This window comes from Filicampus tigris, chromosome 8 (genome assembly GCF_054856515.1).
Source record: "Filicampus tigris isolate MCC_2025a chromosome 8, RoL_Ftig_1.0, whole genome shotgun sequence".
NCBI classification, from domain to species: domain Eukaryota; kingdom Metazoa; phylum Chordata; class Actinopteri; order Syngnathiformes; family Syngnathidae; genus Filicampus; species Filicampus tigris.
In genome coordinates, this window is record NC_141224.1 from 18,899,334 (window position 1) to 18,920,784 (window position 21,451).

Consider the following 21,451-nt stretch of genomic DNA (forward strand, 5'->3'; position numbering starts at 1 on the left):
TGTGAATGCTGAGTGGAAGAAGAATGTGAGGATATGAAAGAGGGCAGAGGAAGATGAAGACTATTAAAGAGTGGAAATGAGGGGCGGGGGGGACAGATGACGGAATTACTGTCACATTCAAGTCAAACTTCTCTGACCTCTCTATTAAAACATCACTGGAAGATTACAAGAGCGCTCATTCTCTGTTGAAATAACACCTCTCATTAAAGGTCATAGAAATTATGCTGAGAGATAAAGACCTTTTTGTAGCCATTTCCGTTTCCTCTGAATTCCTGCAGTGTTCTGGAACCAGAGAAGAGTCGATCCCACAGAGGATAAAGACTTGCGGACTCAGACAAAAAAATGTGTGACATGAATGGCACATTGACAAGTATGTGTGTGGCTGCACAATGTTGCCTTCATCACTTGACAGACTGGAGGCGGATGCTCATTTTAGCAACGTGCGTGTGGCCATTATGGTGTCCTTGGGCATTTGTTTGGAATGCATCTGTTTTCATGTCTGAGTATGATGAGTAAATGAGGACCGCGGAGCTGCTGTTTCTGCAGAACTCACTCTCACATTTAGATCGTTCTACAGCATTTAAAATGAGATGCTCATGACACGTAACATTACACTTCCACATCCAAGTTGATCCTCAGCACAGTCTGGTTGGAAAAACACAATGATTCTTATATAGTTACATCAAGGACCATTCACAAGGCTTAATGATCAAACCAGTTAAATCAATGTATAAATAGCCCAAAAATCTGACCTTAATGTCTTAAATAACAAGTGCCCACTCTAGCCAAACGATCTGGAAGTTAGGTGTCAAACATGCCTAAGCATGATATGAATTGAGGTGACAAAATAAGGTGGAATGTGTGGTCAGAATGTCTGCCTCAGTTGCCATTTCCCTGCAAAACAGTTTTGCCGGGATGGGCTACAGCATCTCTGTGGCCCTGAATAGGATAAGTGGTTTAAAAAAAATGGATTGAAGGGTCCATTGAAAACAAAAATGTGACAGGAGACCAAAAGTCAACCTTCTATTTTCAACAACCAGATCTGTTTAGAACGTCCAAGATATGACCATTTATTTTAATCATCAACTGTAGAGAGAAAATGATTGGAACAAGGCTGACTTCCATTTATTATTCAAACAAGCAATGAATGTTTATTCCCAGTTTCAGCTTTGGGCTTTGCAGGAGCAGACTAATGTAGCCTGCATATTTAAACATTGGAACTGACATGAATACAAAACGAAGAAAAGTGATTAACGTCATTTTAACCCTGCCGTTAACTTGAATCGATTTACTGCTATCGTCATTTTCCCAGCAACAACATCAAAAATCCCATCAACTAGGATTTTTTGGGGGGGGGGGCAGGGGGATGACGGTGCAACATGTACGGAGCCCGCCAGGGGACATCACGAGATTGTAGATTGTAATATAACGCATCATTTTCCAGTATAATGCAATAATTGTTGCATCTAAGTAAATGTTAGATTCACTGAAGACACTAACTCGTCCTTAGCAAAGCTAGGCATTTTATCCGTTTATCCACCATTTTGTCCGGCCGGACCATATAGTAATCGCCTAAAGGCCAGTCTGACCAGCATTTTAAACGGGCTACCAACTTCGACGCGAAAATAGACCATTACATAGATGGAAAAAAAAGGGCTTCCGACTATGCTTAGTCCGACTATTTTTTTCAAGTTTCCCTTCTACCATTTATCGCCTACAAAATGGGTGTCGGTCATAGGCGGAATGCCCAACTCTGGTCCTTAGTGTGTGAATGTGAGTGTGAATGGTTGTTTGTTTCTATTGTATGTGTGGCCTGCGACCCAAATGAGGATAAGCGGCATAGAAAATGAATAGATGGATGATTTGGTCTGCTCTGCTCTCTCTCCATACGCCAACCTGAGTCGTTGAAATAAAACAAGCGTCAGCTTTTGCAGGCCACTAAGGTATTAAATGTGTTGCAGTTGCATCAATGAGTCATAGGGCATCCCTCCAAATGACTGTTCTCCTGCTTCAGCGCTCTCCTTTTTAGCCTGCTTCTCCTCAGTCCCCCACCCCCCCTGCTTCGAATCCTCAATTTCATCCTATTTTCTTCCTTTCCTGCTGTCGCCATCTTTTTCTCTATTATCCACCTTCTCTTTTCCTCTTGTATTGCTTGTGCTACCAGGATAATTGAACATGACGGCGTTGTGCTGATTCGGAGCAAATGACACCTATAGTGGAGGAGTGCAAGCTTGTGACAGAAAAGCAGGGAAACCTTTATAATGTGTCTCCTTCCTCAGTCCAGACAGCGTGTGAGTTTGTCCGCAAGCAAGTATTAACATACTCTTCTAAACGTTTCACCTGTATCATAAAAAAGAAAAATATCTTTAAAAATTCAACAATATGTTTACCATTGCGGTTGTTTGTGGTGTTGTAGAACTGCACTTCATATTGTTTTTGCAGATATTATTTTAGTCCCAGTGGCTTGTATGGCAAACAAAGAATGATGGTGAGGCCGGTTGAATTTAACTGGATCGGTGACCTCAAGTGGGCTTTTATTAACTTGAGCTTTGACAACTTCAACCAAGGATGACTCCACGAGGGCCACAAATTCTCTATGCGGCAATGATTGACAAGTTGCCATTTATTACACAATAGAAAATAATTTCACAGAGCATTTTTTTTTGGGTGGAGACAGGGCACATTGCCAAACCACCACCCAGTCTGCTCCTTGCAGCCTCACATAATGCTCATGCCAAAAAAATGCTTGGCCCTCTCATGAAGCTAAATATGGTCATCAGTAAGCACCTAATTCAGAAAAGGACTTGATTGGACCTTAATCCACATGTGACTGAGAAACTACAGCAAAATAGATGGTATTTATTTCATTGTTAACATAATAGTTAAACAAATACCATCTATTTTGTGGTTCTCTCGGTCCAAGTTGTGCACCGAATTTACTCCTTGATCTGCAAATTTTTGGGCGGGAATGTCATGCGATGATTAGGCCTAACTTTTGAATGTGGGCATCTATTTTATATGCAAGTACATTTGGCCAATCAATCAAACCATGAACAAGGTGTGTTAAAGCCCACAGTGGTGATCCTTCATCACTTTATAAGCCCTTGAGCTAAAGCTTGAGCTAAAACTAAATAATAAAAAACGAAAAATACCAACTGCACATGAATCCACGGCTATTTACATGCAAGAACAATGATCTTTGTCTTGATGAAACCATTATAGTATCATCAGACTGAACCCTCTTCTGTGCACTTTCTCCATAACAGACTAGTGCATAATATTTGAACATACTGCATTGACTCTGGGTGCACTAAAGCTTCTAGTGTTTAAAAAGCAAGGTTAATTTTAACTAGTGAGTGTCAACCTTTGTCTTTGGGTTGCCTATTGTCAGCTTCAAAGCTGCAATCATGTACACGCCCACACAAGCCTGAATATTATTACATTATACACATTAAGCATGCACCAAAACAACACATATTCACACATCCACACACTATGGGGCCGCCCTAGCAGTGCATCTCAGCACGAAGGCAACGCCGACAGGCAGATCCAAAATAACATCTTAAACTCGGGAACCGCTATCACCAACTGAATCAGAGGAGATAGGCAGTCTGGCTGCCTGCTCAGCTAGACAAATCAAGACCGGTTGTGCAAGCTGGCACAAAAAAATCGGTGCCTTTGCCGTGAAAAGATAAATAAGCAAGAGCAGAAAATAGGTTGAAATGGTGTCATTTTCAGAAGTCCTTTTTTACCCCCTCATCAAATACTTTGCTCAGCACTGAGCAAAACGAATTATGAGGGATGCTGTGCCGCCTCAAAAAAAAAACAACAAATAATTATATACCATCATCCTTGGGGAGCTCATTTTGCCAAGGAAAAAGTACAGCACTGGTTTCACTTTAAAAGGTTCAAAGGTGAGTTTACACCTTCAGCGTTATAAGCGACATCAGGTGTGCCCAGTGACGGAAGATTTTTAATGTTTAATTCATGTCCTTGTGAAAGTAGTGTTTTATTATTTACATAATTACACTGAAAAGATAGTAAGAAATATTTGGGCATTTTTAACCATCATTTGGGATTTCATGTATTTTAACAATGTTTAGAGTACATAGAACGCAGTTGAGGAAAAACTAGCAAAAAGGTTAGTTAAGGAAATGGTGATGCTAACCTGTTTGTGAAATGTGGAAAAAAAAAACCCCAGCTGATCTTGGTAGGTCAAAATTAATCATGTTGCTGGGTTGCTGCTTATGTCCATAACTTCACCTTTGATCTTCCGATTAAGGTGCAAAAAAATCCAGTATTTTGGAACAAATAAGACTTTGGGTGAAGAAAACCGAACAATCAATAATGCAAGGGGGAGTGATACTGTTGTTGGTTCACACCAAACCTGCAAAATCAGGTGGCAGAGCAAATCCACATGTGGGTAGGATTATTTGATCAAGATATGTTGGTATTCTTACAAGCGAGATAAGAGCGCAGGGTCCAAGACAAATCAAATATAGCTTAATGGATGCCTCGATGTAAGGGATTGCTCTTAATCACTCGACGCCCGGTGCTCTTTGCAGTGTCTTCCTTATTCATCGTCATCTTACCATGTTGCCAAATTCAATCAACTATGGCAATAAAATACAAAATGTAATCTCCTTGCCATTTTAACTCCACATGCATAGCCATACGTCCCAGTAATGTAATTTTGGTAGAATACTTGCAATGCCGTCAAACATACAGTAGATTTTCAAAATCAATTTCCAGAATCAATACAACATGCCAAGCTTATTAGAGATGAAAAATGGAGAAGTTCACCACCGTGTTGACAGGATGAGGGCTACATATAATCTGTTTGAAGCCCCGGGCCCAAGAGCAGGCAAGCAGGCAGGCAGGTAGAGGCAGCGCCTCCTCTAATAACCCTGACCTGTCAGTCACTTAATGGATGGGCAAGGGCTCCACATGGAGACAGCTCAATATGGATTGACTTTGGCGGAAGACCACACCACAAGAGGCGGACTACAAGAGGGAGGAGGAGATGATAGACAGTTTAAGACAAACTGAGATGGGCAGAGAAAGGTGACCAGTGATGGAGGGGAAGATTGTATCCAGGTGAGAAAACTGCGACTCAAATTGAGGATGACTTTGCAGGGAAAGCTTTGAGATTGACTACCCCTGGGTAGGATATTTGAAAATATGGGAGAAAAAATGATGAAGTGAAGTGAAGTGGGAGCCCTACTCTAAAATGTGCTTCCAGTCAAAGCACTAGCAGCATTGACACTAGTGTCATTTTTCCTCTTTTCTACAAGCGGAAATATAGCTGGATAAGTGAATTTCGCAGTAGACTTTCAGTCAAGGAATGCTGCGGTTTGACAGAAAACACACGCCGCTCTTTTGCAATATATGGCAGCCAAGAAGATGTTCTCATTTTCTAAATGCAGAAGACAATGGCCACTTGGTAAATCAAGTTGTGTTCACCTATTCTTGACCTCACACAGGATGGTGCAAGCAGCAATATGCTATTGAAACAGTGGAAGCAAACTACAGTGCATTCTATGAAGGGGCCTCTTTCCTTTATTAGTCGTAGGTTTCCACGTTATGACATGGGATATTTGCAAAGAAAGATATCACAAAGATAGATGTTTTTATAACTTTACCTTAAACACCGGTAAACGCTTTTTCCCAAACAATGCCGAACGCGGCTAGTTCCATAGTAGCCTCCCAGAAAAGTCATCGAACGCTATTTCATCTTCCTCCTCCTGTGCACTAAACCCAGCAAAGTCCTCTTTTTCAGTGTCGGAATAGAACAGCCCCTCCTTCAAGACACACCTTCTCAGTCTCTGTCAATGTCACTTATGTCATGACATGACATACTGTTTAAGAGTCATATCAGACCAACTTACTTTTTTCAGGTTCAATCTTCACTCAGTACTGCATAATGATGAGTCAAGTGAAATGCAGTATTAGATGTTGGTGTTTTTTGTGTCACGGAGGCCATTTTTTTCATTTTTGTACACTTTGACTGCAGTACATTTGTGGTATATTCAGTGGACATAACTCGGAAAGGCACACATCAGTCTATATAAGGTCCTACTGACATTTGAAGTCAAACCAACGAGACAGCATTGTGGTGTGACCCACACAAAATATGCGGTTACATTTGAGTTAATCTGGGATATTTGATTTGAGAAGAACAAATGTATTTTCCAGGTTGATTTAAAATATTTGTGTGTGTACACACCTGCCAAACCGGGGCCTGTTACAGTGGCAAGTCACTGATGTACGCAATGCTACAGAAAAATTATAATAAGATTCTCAAGCGCGTGATGGCTTCAATTATTCCCGAATACCAAACATTTAGGACAGCAATCTATAATAAAATGCAATCTTACGATAGATGAGCAATTGGGGGAAAATAACATTGGTAAGAGAGGTGAGCAAAAAGCTGATGGTCACTGGATGCGCTCTAGACCTTGTGCACAGATTAAGGGAAAGTTCCAGAAACTGTGTGGAATTTTGTTGGGGAAAAATGAAATACATATACAATACATGAAATACCTCAAGGACTGACATTGGTCTTATGAAAACAGGCCAGATTTGTCTGGCCCAGATTCAAAGTGCAATGTGTGGAGGACAATCAGGCACCACACTTCACCTACCTAATGTCACCTCATCAGTGAAATAGTGGAGGCGGCATCACGCTATGGGTGTGTTTTTCACTAGAACGAACAGACAGACCAGTCAGGGGTGGAAAGAAGGATAAATGAATGCTGTCTTGCCTAAACATACAGACAAGTGCAGCTCTGTCAATTTCACCAAATGCAGATGTCTCAAAATGTCAAAAACATCACCACCAAAACTCATCATCACAAACTTGATAAGATAAATACTAAATTGCCATAACAAAAGTTGATATAAACTCACTTGCTATTTTATTACATTTACAAAACACGTATTCTTAACTGTTTGAATTTTCACCCTTAAATGTTGCAATAATTCTCAAACCTTTCGAGAACACTGGAGCACATATCACAACACAAATTTCTGTCTGCATCTTTTAAATAAACGCTTCCAAGATTGATTATTTCAATGGTCCACTGTGCTTTTTTTCATCATAAACAATATTCTTTAATACCCCGCACCCCTTATCCCCCATTCCATCCATTGGTATTATTTTTGGTTCAAGGTGATGACCGTTTGATGCTGCCTCATCATAAAATCCATTACAATGGGAAGGTATCATCAAGGTAGTCTCTTACTGCCACAGCATAATGAGGAGGAGGTGCCCTATCTTGTTTTCAACCACAAAATCCACACAGTTATGCCGTTTCACCTGGCCCAACAATTCGAAACTAGCCTAATCCAACGGATGATTTTATGAAGAAGCTCTGGTTGTTTGTGAATCATTTGTTCCTACATCTCCGAACAGAATTGCAATCAAGGGTCAATTCATGATTCAAAATGTTCTTGGTATTGATAGCTCCTGAGGTGCACGGCGTGGACTTTCTTGGAGTGTGTACAAATGTAAAAGTGGGTCTCATCTCATTTTCTTCATTCATTGATGTCCTAGGAAATCCAGATTGCAGTGCATTAACCACTGGACCCATCCACCCATCCATTATCTATACCGCTTATCCTCACAAGACCACTGAACCCATTGATCCCTTGTATAATAAATTGCCAGTGGTGTTGGTTAATTTCAAACATATATATCTACTTTTGGTCCAGCCTGTAAATAAATGAATCATAAAAAATATAACAGGCAGGAATTTACAGGGACCATGAATCAAAATGCCATTTGTGAGGAATTGGGTGCCTGATCGATGATCAATAAAATAGCTCACAGCCTTTTACTCTGACAGTCGATGACAGAATAAAAGATGATCCAGGATCAATTTCCCGGTCTGAGCCCAAATTTGAGAGAAAGACCAAAACATTAAAGAGGATATGATATTTTCGGTACAAAAAAAAAAAGATTAAAAAAAAAATTTTTTTAAATATGTTTATTTTGAAAAGATGACAAGTCAATTATACTTTTTTTTCAAAAAAATAAATACAAGCGAACCATTCGGCTGATATTCTAAGAAATTACACCAGAATAAAAAATACACCAACAATAAAGATCTCTTAATTTTGTAAATTATTCAGACACTGAAATCTTTAAACACTCAGCAGCAAGAGCCTATGACACACCTAAGTGTTGAAGTTGAAGCCAAGTTGTCATTACAGTACATATATACACTTTTTGTGATGAAAAAAAATATATACAATAACAATAACAATTATTGCTAACTATATTAAAACTATTTCTATAATGAAAAAAATACAGTAACTTTAAAAAGTCTTTATAAATTGTATACACTTTTAAGGCATTGAAATCTTTGAATGTTCAACAGCATATTGTAACGAATTGGATTATCTGTGTTGTGGTCGGATTTGTGTGTTACTGAGTTGTGATGTTTCCAAGGTTCATGAATGCATCGTACGGCAAGCGAGTGGAGCTGCAGAGAAAGAAGAGCGCGAGCAGTTGTACTTTGATTAATAAAAACGTGATAATTAAACTACGTCTGACGGCGTGTTCCACGAAGACGCTACAATATGATAAATCTCTCAATTCAAGTTTGACATTTTTGTTTCCTCGTCTAAGAAACATTCACAGTCGGATGATGCCGTGCATGTTAGACGTGCTATCTGCCGCCCATCTCATGTAGCAATGTCGGCACACAACTTTCGGACTAAACCACGTACCTTTCCCCATCGGCGATTTTAACATGACAGCCAGAATGTTCCCAAACAGGAGACCGCAGTGTACGGGGGGGACATTCGAGTTCTGACTCTTTTTTGGCTTTCACTCTCCGGCATGCAACAGTCAATAGCTCCCGTGCGTAAGGTCGCGCTAATAAGTGGATCGAACCGACCGCAAGTGGACCGAACCGAACATGCCATACCGAAACATAACCAAAAATGTTCTATTTTTTTGTTTTTGTTTTTTGCTCATACAAAAAAACGATCCGATCTGTGACTCAAAATCCATGATCGATCCGAACCGTGACTTATGTGATCCAGTAAATCACTAGTGAGTACCAAAGATAATATGCTAAGATTTTGTTTGTAATTTCTGTCTTTGCTTACGCACTTGTATGTACAGGTATAATAATATACTCTCTAAAATATCCCCTTTAAGGTCACTTAACAATAGTGCAAATATTGATCACAATGCACATTATGCTAGCCAGTTAGTATTATTAAGCAGTATTAACTGGAAAAAATAATGAAACACTCCTAAAGCACTCCCGTGATTTTAATGATGACTCACATTTCATTTTTAAAACATTATCTGTCAGACAAGAATAAAATAACACTAAAGTCAATTATGACGCTAAAACACAGAAGAGATATAGAACATGCTACCATTTTTATGTTTAAGCGGGGTTGTCAGAATCCGATGAATGTAATTAAATAATTTATCTAACTTAGTTGCTTTTAAAATCAAGTAATCAGTAAAGTAATTAAATTACTTTTTTAAGGTAACTGCGGCGGTAACACTGAAGAGCAATGACAAAAAAAATCAAGAAGCATCAATGTACTAAATTAAATCAGTAACATCGATGAACAGAACCAACATCTTAGTAATCCGTATGGCTCCTATTGATCATCTCAGACTATTATGGCACCAAAACACTTAAGTAACACAGGACAAAAGTACTTGGACACAGCTAGAGTCTATTCTGCTGAGAATTTGACAGAGCTGGGCATTTTACAAACATTTCCCTGTCCGTTTGTCGCCTTCCGCCTGCAGGCAGGGTACCCTTCCGCCATCCGTTTATCCGCCATTTTGTCCAGCCGGAACAAATAGTAATCGCCTATAGGCTAGCATAGGCACGTATACAGTGTAGCGAATATGCCTTCATGTGGACCACATTTTCAGGGCTGGAGACAAGATTCAGCCAGATGCCATCAAGTCTGCTCCAGTCTCACTTAAAAACAATTGAATCACCAGGGGACCCCGGCAATTGGATTTTACAAGGACATGCTAGGACTCAGGAAGACCCCAAATCCTGATAAGGAGCCACTCGTCGGATGTGGATTCGAACGGGCTTAAAACTGACTTTTTGGAGCCTCCTCAGCAGGGGGCCAGCCCGACGAACATTGACAATGCTGGCTGAAGACCGACCCCAAGAGGTCAACATGGGAACTGCAGCATTAAACTTCCTATGCTTTTGATCAATCAAAATTACCTTGAAAGGAAACATATTTGAATATATGTTTGTGTATCGCTTACTGTGTGTATCCTGCTAACTTTGCATTGATGAATCTGCTTCTCTATGGTAATAATCATTTTCTTGGTCCGGTTTATGAGTGTAGATATACTGGGATAGGCTCCAGCACGTCCGCGACCCTTGTGAGGAGAAGCGCTATGGATAAGGGATGGATGGATAAATGTTCTCTATTCACAAATGCTTTGCCTCTGTCTGTGAAATGGGTTGACCATTTATCATTCTTACTGTTCTCACAATACACAATCCAGGTCTTCGAGGATTTGGAACTTTTCTTAAAGGGGTCAGTGATCAGCTTTCTTTATCTGATAAAATACCATCACATTCGTTAATTAATTCATAAATATTAAATCACTTTGTATATTGTATATAATAAAGAACTCAGTGGCAGTCACAAATGTAATTCCACAATTTCCCACTTGTGGGTCTATATCTGTAGTAAATATATGGCTCTATCTTGAACAACACTGTAAACCAAAGCTGGATGTGGACACAACACGGCAAATTCCTTCTTTGTAATGAACAGTCTCGACAATAAACATCATTTTGATTGTGAGTTCTATCTATCAACAGGTGTTTTCAAGTGACACATTTCAAATATCACTGTGTTTACATTCACTGAACACATGAAATTTTCATGCAATGAAGCAAATTGGAATTGTGCCACTATGGAGAAAAATAATTGGAAATGTGCTATTTGAACCGTGTAGTGCAAAGCTTTCTTTCTGCACCATCAAGCCCGTTTCAAAGGGTACAACTCCCAAGAGCAGCTTGTTAACATTCAAACTTCTGCTTTTTTCGTTCAGGAGAGGGTTTTTTACCCATTTCCCAAAGATGTTTAGACTTTGGCTTGAGGCTTCTTTTATAACCTTAAGCACCTGTTAAGCCCCCATCTCACTGAGCGGCGAACATGCGAAACTGTTGGCGAAGGGAGCAAAATGCACGTTCACGTCAGGGTTTGTTCAAGGTTCGCTAACAGTTTTAGTGTTTTTTCTTCTCGCAAGGAAATTTTGAAATACATTTTGAACAAAATCCCCATGCGACAAGAAAAGTACAAGCAAACAACTGACAAACATTTGGCGACCGTTTGGCGAGCATTTGAGACATTGAATGAATCCTAACGAGAATGCAACGTTCGCTATGTTTATGTGGCCGTCGAAAACCATGCTAGTTTCCAGAGCTGGGCATTTTACTAAAAAATTGAGCGTCCGTTATTCGTCATCCATCTGCAGCATGGGTACCTTTCCGTCCGTCATTCACCTTTTTTTTCCGGGGGGCAAAAAAAATACAGGAAGTCCTCAATGTACGAACGAGTTTCGTTCCTACATTGGCGATGTAACCTGAATTTCCGCGTATGTCGGATTTCACCGAAATTTACGAAATTTAATTACAAGTCAAAATTTACAACAAATTGCTTGGTATAAAAAAAATGAAAATACATTAAAATAAAAACATAAGTTGCTGTACTTAGCATTACTGCTGAGAGGTGGCTGGAGAAGGAGAGGAGGGCGAAATACTGCTGGCGTGCACAGACACAATCAAGACACTGCGCATGCTCAACCGCAAGGAATGCTGGTACAGGAAGTACTTCTATGCGGAAGTGCGGTGTTTGGCGCGCAACAAATTTTAAACGGCCATCCTTCGGCGAGTCCGACTAAACTTTTACTAGGCGGACTAAATAAAGGGGTTTCCGTCTATGCTCAATCCGTCTATTTCAATTTTTTTCACGTCATTCGTCAACCGTCAGCAAAACGGACATCTGTCAGTGACAGATATATGGTCCGGTCTGTCACATAGACACAATGCCCAGCTCTGCTAGTTTCTCACAGGCCCCCTTTGGAGAATTTAAATTACGTAAATAGTTGAAGGGATAACCTAACAGGGTAATGAGAGGCACAGTTGAAAGTGTTTGTTTACCAGTGGTTTTTAAAATATATACCTTTTTTTTGGTTACCAAGCAAACTTGTTGCACGATGGCAATCAGTATGGATAGAAATCCATTGAAGCAGACATACACACAGACATAGATGGACTGATTAAAGGTCTAGACATCGTGTGTAAATTTATTTTACCTGACATGAACTACGCACAGTAAACAAACCCTGTTTTAACCTTGTTGCTATTGACCACTGCTGTCTGCCTACATCTGAATGTCAGTGCTTGTGTTTACTGGCGATGACGACTTGACCCCTCAGGACCTCTGTGGAAACTGACCACAACAGACAACACGCACACGCACGCATACACCCACACCAGCACCTAGACACACACATGCACACGCAAGTGTGCAATGCGAATGCATTATGCAACACATGCCCCGAAAATAAAGAAAGACTCTGGCGATACTTTTCTGAATTCATAGTAGTTGACCACACTTAAAGTAACAGCAAGGTGCATGCAAATAAGTAAGTTAGTGTGGTGAAATATTCAAAGGACATAGAAAGAACATATCATGAATTTTTTTTCTTTAATTGGTTGTGTAGAAATATTTAGGTTTCTGATGCCTTTCTCACTCATCGAATGTAAAATTTTAATTATATCGAATTAATTATTAATTAATTTTTATTGATTTAATTGTAATTATTAAATCAGCAAATACATTTTTCGTAAGATTTCTGAAAATGTGTCTGTACGCAAACCATTCAAGAGGAAGTCACATCAATATTTTCCTTCACACTATGTTCTTTGCAGCACCACTAATATAAATACAGTATTCTGATTAATACTGCGTTTATGGAATATGAATTACCATATTTTCCGTACTATAGGTCGCTCCACAGTACAAGTCGCACCACCCATAAAATGCACAATAAAGGAGAAAACATAATAAATAAGAAAACAAAACTTATATAAGTCACATTTTTGGAGGAAATTCATTGTGCTCTTAGTACACATCATTTCCACCGAGCTACGATGGTAACATTTTCGACTTCCGGCGCCGCGCGAGTGGCAGCCCGCTACAGTAGCTCCGGCTCATCGGTGAGCCTTTTCGTGTGTTTTTGTTCTTTAATATTACTCTACCTCATACCTTTTTCGTATAATTGATAGTCGTAACTTGCGTAGCAATGGACACCCAAACTGCGGTATTCTTGCTGCTGCTGATTGCTATTTTTTGCGCGATCGTGTCCGGCGACTTGGCTCGGAGCCGAGCCCCCATTGTTTACAGCCGGAATCAGCTGTTAGCACTCCGTGCTAACCATGCGCCGGCTCCCGGGGCGAGACCCGATATCCCCCGTGAGCTGAGGAGGAAGAGACGGGGATCTCGTGCGGGGGTTAAACGCCGGGAAAGGAGGAGACGATACCATCCCGTCCTCCCGTCTGTTATCATGGGGAATGTTAGATCGCTCCCCAACAAGATGGACGAGCTAGCGGCGCTTACCCGGCACGAGAGGGACTTCCGGGAGGCTAGCCTGATGCTATTCACGGAGTCGTGGCTAACAACGCTAACGCCGAACGCGGTCGTAGAATTGGACGGCTTCCAAATCATACGCGCGGACAGGACGCTGGAGAGTGGAAAGAGGAAAGGAGGAGGGCTGGCTGTGTTTGTGAACGATAGATGGTGTAATCCTGGGCACATCACGATTAAGGAGCAGCTTTGCAGCAGGGATATTGAGCTGCTAGCTGTTGGCATGAGGCCATTCTACATCCCGCGAGAGTTTAGTCACGTGATCGCGGTGACCGTCTACGTCCCACCAGCTGCCAGCTGCGACACAGCCTGTGATGTCTTGACTGCAGCAGTGAGCAGGCTACAAACACAGCACCCAAATGCCCTGGTACTCATCTCTGGTGACTTCAATCATGCCTCCCCTTCCTCCTCTCTGCCTTCATTCACACAGTATGTCACCTGCCACACCAGAGACAATAAAACACTGGACCTTTTCTATGCCAACACCAAGGAGGCATACACATCACTGCCCCTCCCCCCGCTGGGCAAAGCTGATCACAACCTGGTGGCTCTCCAGTCTGTGTACAAACCTCTGGTCCGCAGGCAGCCAGCTGTGACCCGCACGGTTCAGAGATGGTCTGGAGAGGCCGAGGAGGCCTTAAAGGACTGCTTCAGCACAACTGTGTGGGAAGTATTCAGCGATGCTCATGGGGAAGACATTAGTAGTCTAACGGACACTGTTACAGACTATATAAATTTCTGCATGGAGAACACCATACCCACCAGGACAGTAAGGTGTTTCTCCAACAACAAACCCTGGATCACACCAGACATAAAAGCTCTCCTGAAGGAGAAGAGGAGGGCTTTTGCGTCAGGCAACATAGAGGAGCGGAGGACTGTGCAGCGCCAGCTGAGGAGGAGGATCAGAGAGGGGAAAAGGTCCTACAGGAAGAGGATGGAGGAGCAGCTGCTGCAGAATAACGCCAGGGGAGTCTGGAGGGGCCTGAAGACCATCTCAGGCCACGGACAACCCAAGACCCGGACTGAGGGGGACCTGCAGTGGGCAAATGAGCTGAATCTCTTTTTCAATAGGTTCGATCAGATGCCTGCCTCCACTCAGTCTCTCCTGCTGCAGTCTCCACCTACTCCTCCTGCTGGGCGTGTCACCCCCTCCCCTCTTTTCTCCACAGACTCCAGCTCCCAGCTACACCAGATAGCCACCACTCCTTCCTGTCCAGCCTTGGCCTTCACAACATCTCAGGTGAGGAACCAGCTGAAGAAGATGAAGGCGAGGAAGGCAGCGGGTCCAGATGGCATCAGCCCCCAGCTCCTCAAATCCTGCGCAGACCAGCTGTGTGGAATTGTCCAGCACATGTTCAACCTGAGCCTGAAGCTGGGCAGGGTCCCCCAGCTATGGAAAACATCCTGCCTGGTCCCGGTGCCAAAGACCCCCCACCCGAAGGAGCTCAACAGCTTCAGACCGGTGGCGCTGACGTCTCACCTGATGAAGACCCTGGAGAGACTGGTCCTTGTCCACCTGCGCCCCCTGGTGAGCTCCTCAATGGACCCACTCCAGTTCGCATACCAGCCTGGCATCAGTGTGGATGATGCCATCATCTACCTCCTCCACACTTCACTCTCCCACCTGGAGAAGGCGGGGAGCACTGTGAGGATCATGTTCTTTGATTTCTCCAGTGCTTTCAACACCATCCAGCCCACCCTACTGGGAGACAAGCTGGAGCGGGCGGGGGTGGCGCACCACCTCACCACATGGATCCAGGACTACCTCACAAACCGGCCACAGTATGTGAGAACACAGGACTGTGTGTCTGACGTGCTCCTCTGCAGCACGGGGGCCCCACAGGGAACTGTCTTGGCTCCCTTCCTGTTCACCCTCTACACCTCGGACTTCAACTACAACACCCCTACCTGTCACCTGCAGAAGTTCTCTGACGACTCTGCGATTGTCGGCCTCATCACAGGCGGAGATGATCGGGAGTACAGAGAACTTACTCAGGGTTTTGTGGATTGGTGCCAGCAGAACCGCCTCCTGATCAATGCGGGGAAATCCAAAGAAATGGTGGTGGATTTCGGTAGGCGCCAGCACTCTTCACCTGCACCAGTGAATATCCGGGGAACAGATGTTGAGAGAGTCTCAACTTACAAGTACCTGGGTGTTCATCTGAACAATAAACTGGACTGGTGCGACAACACAGACGCCCTCTATAGGAAGAGTCAGAGCAGACTCTTCCTACTCAGGAGACTGAGGTCTTTTGGGGTTCAGGGGACACTCCTCAGGAACTTTTATGACTCGGTGGTTGCATCGGTCATCTTCCAGGGAGTGGTCACCTGGGCAGGCGGCGTCTCGGCCCGGGACAAGAAGCGGCTGGACAAACTGGTCAAGAGGGCCGGCTCTGTCCTGGGCTGCTCCCTGGACTCTGTGGACTCGGTGGGGGACAGGAGGATGTTGGCCAAGCTGTCATCAATGCTGGGCAACCCGGACCACCCCCTCCAGGGCACCCTAACAGCACTCCATAGCACCTTCAGTGACAGACTGTTACACCCTCGCTGTGCAAAGGAGAGATTCCGCCGTTCCTTCTTGCCTGCTGCTGTCAGACTCTTTAACAAGAACATTGTGTAGTCTCTACAAACTGGCGGTCATTAGTGCAATTGTGCAGTCCTGCACCTGAGCTCGTATCGTGCAATACCCAATATTCCCCACTACTGTAATACCGTGCAATACTCAACATTCCCCACTACTGTTAGTCTAGTTTTATTTTTATCCAATGCTGTTCCTTACATTTCACTACAGCACTGCAGCACTGTCACTTAGAGTATTTTTTCCTCTGTACTATGTACAGGCCGAAATGAGTGTTCCTCATATTTTTTATGTAGATGTAGGTTGGTGTGTATACACATGTGTATATACACATGTTACTGCGTATATCTACATAGGTTTGATTCTAAATGTTTGCCGTCAATGTTATACATTAATGGCCACATTATGCCGCCGCCCCTGTGTGACCTATATCTTTGCTACTGTAACAACGAAAATTTCCCCACTGTGGGATCAATAAAGGCATTCTTATCTTATCTTATCTTATTTAGCTAACATTCACACATGTAGCATACAAGAAAGTTACGGTAAGATAACTTTAAACTCACCAAAATGGTTGTAGATTGATTAAATAAGTTTTTTATTCATCCCCGACCGTGTAGAATGTTTCCAAGTCTCCAAAAGTATTTATGTATTCGGTCGTAATGATCTCTTTCTGTTCCCCGCTCTCAGCTCCGTACGTGTGGCTGATGCAAGACCCCAGCCAGTGTCTTAAAGCAACAGTACACTATTTTGTATGGATGTATATTGATAGACAGTCAAATTATCTTTATCATACTATTTTAATTACTTATTTATCAAAATGTTCGATTTTAACCGTTTAAATTATTCATAGATTTTAATAGCTTTTAGGATTTATCTTTATGTTTTTCCTTATGTGGGTTACAATAAGATGTGAAATGATATACACTATACATGTTAGTCTGCCTGCTGTAAAGTCAATATGTAATTCAGGCTTATATGCAGCCTTAGAACACCCTCCTGTGGTTGTTTGGTCTATTGTTTTCTGACGTTGAAAAGGAAAGCGATACAATATAATGTGTTAATAATTTCACACTTAAGTTGCTCCAGAGTCGCACCTCCGGCCAAACTATGTAAAAAACTGTGACTTAAAGTCCGGAAAATACGGTAAGCAGCAAAATTCAGCTTGCGAATGTCACATGACCAAACCCATAAAACAGCCGCGTCGTGATTGGTCGTTACTTGAGCCTTAAAGTTCATGGAAACTTGATACAATCATTATTTCTGGAGCTGGGCATTTTACTACAAATTGAGCGTCCGTTATTCGTCATCAGGCTGCAACGCGGGTACAATTCCGTCGTCCGTCATTCAACTTTTTTTCCGTGGGGAAAAACAATAGCATCTACAGGGAGTCCTCATTTTACGAACGAGCTATGTTCCTACACTGGCGATGTAACACAAATTCCCGCGTATGTTGGATTTCACCATTAATGTCGAAATTTACACCAAAACACTTTGTATGAAAAAAAACGAAAATACAGTAAAATAAAAAGCATAAGATGCTGTACTTAGTATTACTGCTGAGGTGTGTATGGAGAAGGACGAGAGGATGGAGAAAAAGGCAAAGATACTGCCGGCGCACAGAGACACGATCGAGACACGATCGAGACACGATCGAGACACTCTGCGCATGCTCAACCGCATGGAATGCTGGTCTTTGTAGTGCAATATGCGGAAGTACGTTGTTTGGCGCGAAACCCATCGCAAATACATAAGCAGAGGTAAAGAAGCTCAGAGACGCAGCACAAAAGCACACTTTTGGAGCCAGGAGGAAACCGGCTGCTTCATTCGTGTGGTGAGTGACATGAATATCAAGTGTTTTATTGACAGTTGAAAGTAACAAGCGGAAATGACGTCCATTTGAGTCATGACGCAGTGTGTCGCCATACACTGTGGGTTATTCAAATGCCGGAGCAACTCTGTCCGCTCATTCACGTAAACGGGATATTCAGAATGTTTCAGAAATCTGAATTTTGACTTTAACCTGAATATTGACTGCATGTAAACGTAGTCACTATGGTGCTGGGGACAAACTGGAGGAGGAGGCACGGGTGTTGTAAAGTCGAAACGTCGTAATTCGTAACTCGATTAAGCGATTTTGAACCGAAACCGAATTTTCAGGATAAAACAATGTTAAAAACGTTCAAATTGGCACGTTCGATTTTTTATTTTTGATGCATCCAAGCCACCGTAGTTTCCTCTGCATTTCCGCTTCCTCCCACGAGCGCGCATACCTGAAAAACTACAACACCATTCATGGCTACCGGCGATTCTGCTATTTGCTCAGGCAAGTAAGCGTTTAGTTAATAAATCGGGCAAATATAGATCTGTAGTGTAGTGTGTGCATTTACAATACAACCCGCGAGCAAGTAACTCAATGTCTGAAAGGCGTCCCTTTTTTTCTCCTCTACAACGGACCTCTGGCCAGCCGGTGCATTCGTACTTTTAAGCTTGACAGTGCATTGTATTATTGAGTGACAGTTTTGCACTAATCATTGATTTATGTTTAAGTAAGACCAGGGAGAAAGGTGAAAGGCTAGTCACTAGCTGGTTGGCTAAAGGACTTGCTGACAGACTGTTTGGTTTACAGAATCACCTTCTCTCATGTTGATGATTTCGTTTCAGATGGTATATGCACTTTCTTCTTTCATTATTGGCTTAATTAAGAACAGATCTGAAATCTATTGTGTAAGTAAAATGCTGTTAATCCCAATGGATTGTTCTGTGTGTATTAAATTAAATTGACTAGCATTTTGAGTTCAAAGGAAGAAAAATTCAGTTTAAATAAAAGACATTCAAAATACTTCATTTTTCATTCATTTTTTATTTTATAAAGAAATCGTAATCGTAAAATCGGGTTTGAGAGAAAATAATCGGGATTTTTCTTATTAGGCAAAATCGAACAGCCCTACTGCCTGTACTAGGTTGGTCTGCCTCTAATTTTTTACGGGTGTCCGTAGGCGATTCTGACTAAACTTTCACTAGCACCCCCCAACTACTGTGTAAAAAATTCATCATACCATTGACAATTAGAGACCACAAGTGCAGTTCACTGAGCTAACATCCTACATGTCTCAAAATGAATGAAAACATCATTTACACAGTTTACTGTTGAGGATAACGAGTCAACACAAGATTTGTGTGACACTCGTAAAGACACAGTCATACAGCTGTGCTTCCAGGAAGAAATCGTTTTTGTCAATATTTCGCTCCATCATAATATAGCACCATAAATTAACAACAGAACAGAAGCGTAGAATATTGTCCAAGAATTACAGCAGTAGTAAGACATACATTCACACTTACTACATTTCATTTACGAGATTAGTGTGCATGCGTGTGTTTGTGTGTGTGTCGGAGATGATCAAATATGCATGACGGAACGCGGTGGCGGTTAGGCGATGCCCAGCTCCGATAATATATATTGTTTATAACCTGGGTTGCACATAAGTGGTGCGCCAGTGCGCATGAGCACTGCAAATGGAATAATGCGCTCCAGTTCAAGTCTTTAAGCGCACCTTTGTGTCAGTCAGCTTGACTGCGGTCAGGATATGCAGCCTCAATTCGTGAATGCGTGACCCTGTGCCGTGTTGATGTTTTTTTTCTTTCTTTCTGAGTCCTGCCTGATTCCGGATAACTCCGGAATCCTCACAATTCGGAGTCAAGTCAGCCGCTACAACGATTGCTTCCCAGGACCAACTTCAAAATAAACGCTAAGTGAGGCATTGAATTCCATACATTCCTACTTTTAGCGTTTTTATTTTAAAGTTGACCCTCGCGGCGCATTGCATACACTGAAAAAAGTTTGAAAAAAATCAGAATTTTGACTTTCACCCGAATATTGACCGCATGTAAAGGTAGTCACTATGGTGCTGGGGACAAAATGGAGGAGGAGGAGGCACGGGCGTCGTTAAGTCAAAACGTCTCACACACACACACGCTAAACACACACAGACGCATCACATACGGAGATAATGGTTTTTACCTTTGAATGCATTTGTGTCTGGTGAATCAGTTTCCTGCATAGTGCTCCTTCCGGCACTCTGACAGCTGCGGCCGATGCTGCGATGGCCAACGGGCCAACCTTAGCCGGTCAGACCCAATGCCACTGGACCAAGGGAGGGCGGAGGAGAGGAAGGCGCATCTCCTACCAGCCTCGCTGCCATCCTTCGTCATCAGCTGCCCGCACGCATGGAATCATATCACACAATTGTTCTTGTGCTGCAAGCTGAACCACAGTGGTGCGATGGTTCAGTGCCCTTTGCCGCGTGCTGCTACCGCTCTGTCCAGAAGTCACAAAGCAACTGTTAAAGAGGGTGGCGTGCGGATGGGTGCGAAGAACTCTTTTCTTGGGTTTGAGCCAGTGCTTTGAGTTTGGAGTCTGAGCCAAAGAGGGTAGATGAAGGTTAAAGATGTTTGAGAGTATGACGCGGCTGAACTGCAGTCCATCCTCCTCGCGGCAGGCTGGCAGTCATGGCTAATAGCATGAATTTTTGGCACACCTCTTAATCTGTCTTTCCGCAGACAGGCATCTCATCCATTTGCAGCAGACCCTTGTCCTGTATGTCTGCCTCCGTCTTCTTGGCCTCAGTCACAGACTAATCAACGTGCGGCCTTGTCCTTCTCCAATTTGTGCAATTTGGCTGGCTCTCGCTCACTCTCTGTCCTCTGTCATTTGTCCTGTTGGTGCGGTCTCAAACGCTCACACTGGTACCATTACAGCTGGAGAGGACAATAAGAGAACAGAGGGAAAAGCTCAGTGAAACAGCAACAGGTGAAATGAAAACATCCCCAAGACTGCCGCCAAAATAACCGTCATCCATAACCACCCACTCACACCCCTTTGACATACAGAGCAGACGGCGAGCCGTGGTGTGTGTGTCTCCAATTGTATGGGAGGTGGGTGGCTGCCTGGCATGGCCCCCTTTAGTTCCCCTCACCCACAAGGTTCTTACATGAAAGGAAAAAGTTTCTCTGAAAGCCAAGTGCCGCCCGTGACCCTATTTCACAGAACAGGGGAGAGATAGAGCACCATGTGGCACTTTGAAGTCGGCCTGATAAACAGGGCTAGTGGAGGAGGCTACAGCTGAGGAAAAAACAAAACTTTATTTACATTTCAAAGGTGCTAAGTACTGCTCTTTTGGATCCTGGAAAGAAATGAAATAC

The 21,451-nt window shown here is 42.7% G+C and overlaps 1 protein-coding gene across 1 annotated transcript in view; it reads right to left on the minus strand.

The window, feature by feature from the left end:
- LOC147143986 (low-density lipoprotein receptor class A domain-containing protein 4-like) overlaps positions 1–21,451 on the minus strand; it is a 185,794-nt gene that overhangs the window by 101,341 nt on the left and 63,002 nt on the right. Inside the window, exon 2 of the mRNA XM_086037759.1 lies at positions 20,271–21,007. Coding sequence (XP_085893885.1) covers positions 20,271–20,310 — 40 coding nt within the window. The 5' untranslated portion in view covers positions 20,311–21,007. The remainder of the gene's footprint in view (positions 1–20,270; positions 21,008–21,451) is intronic.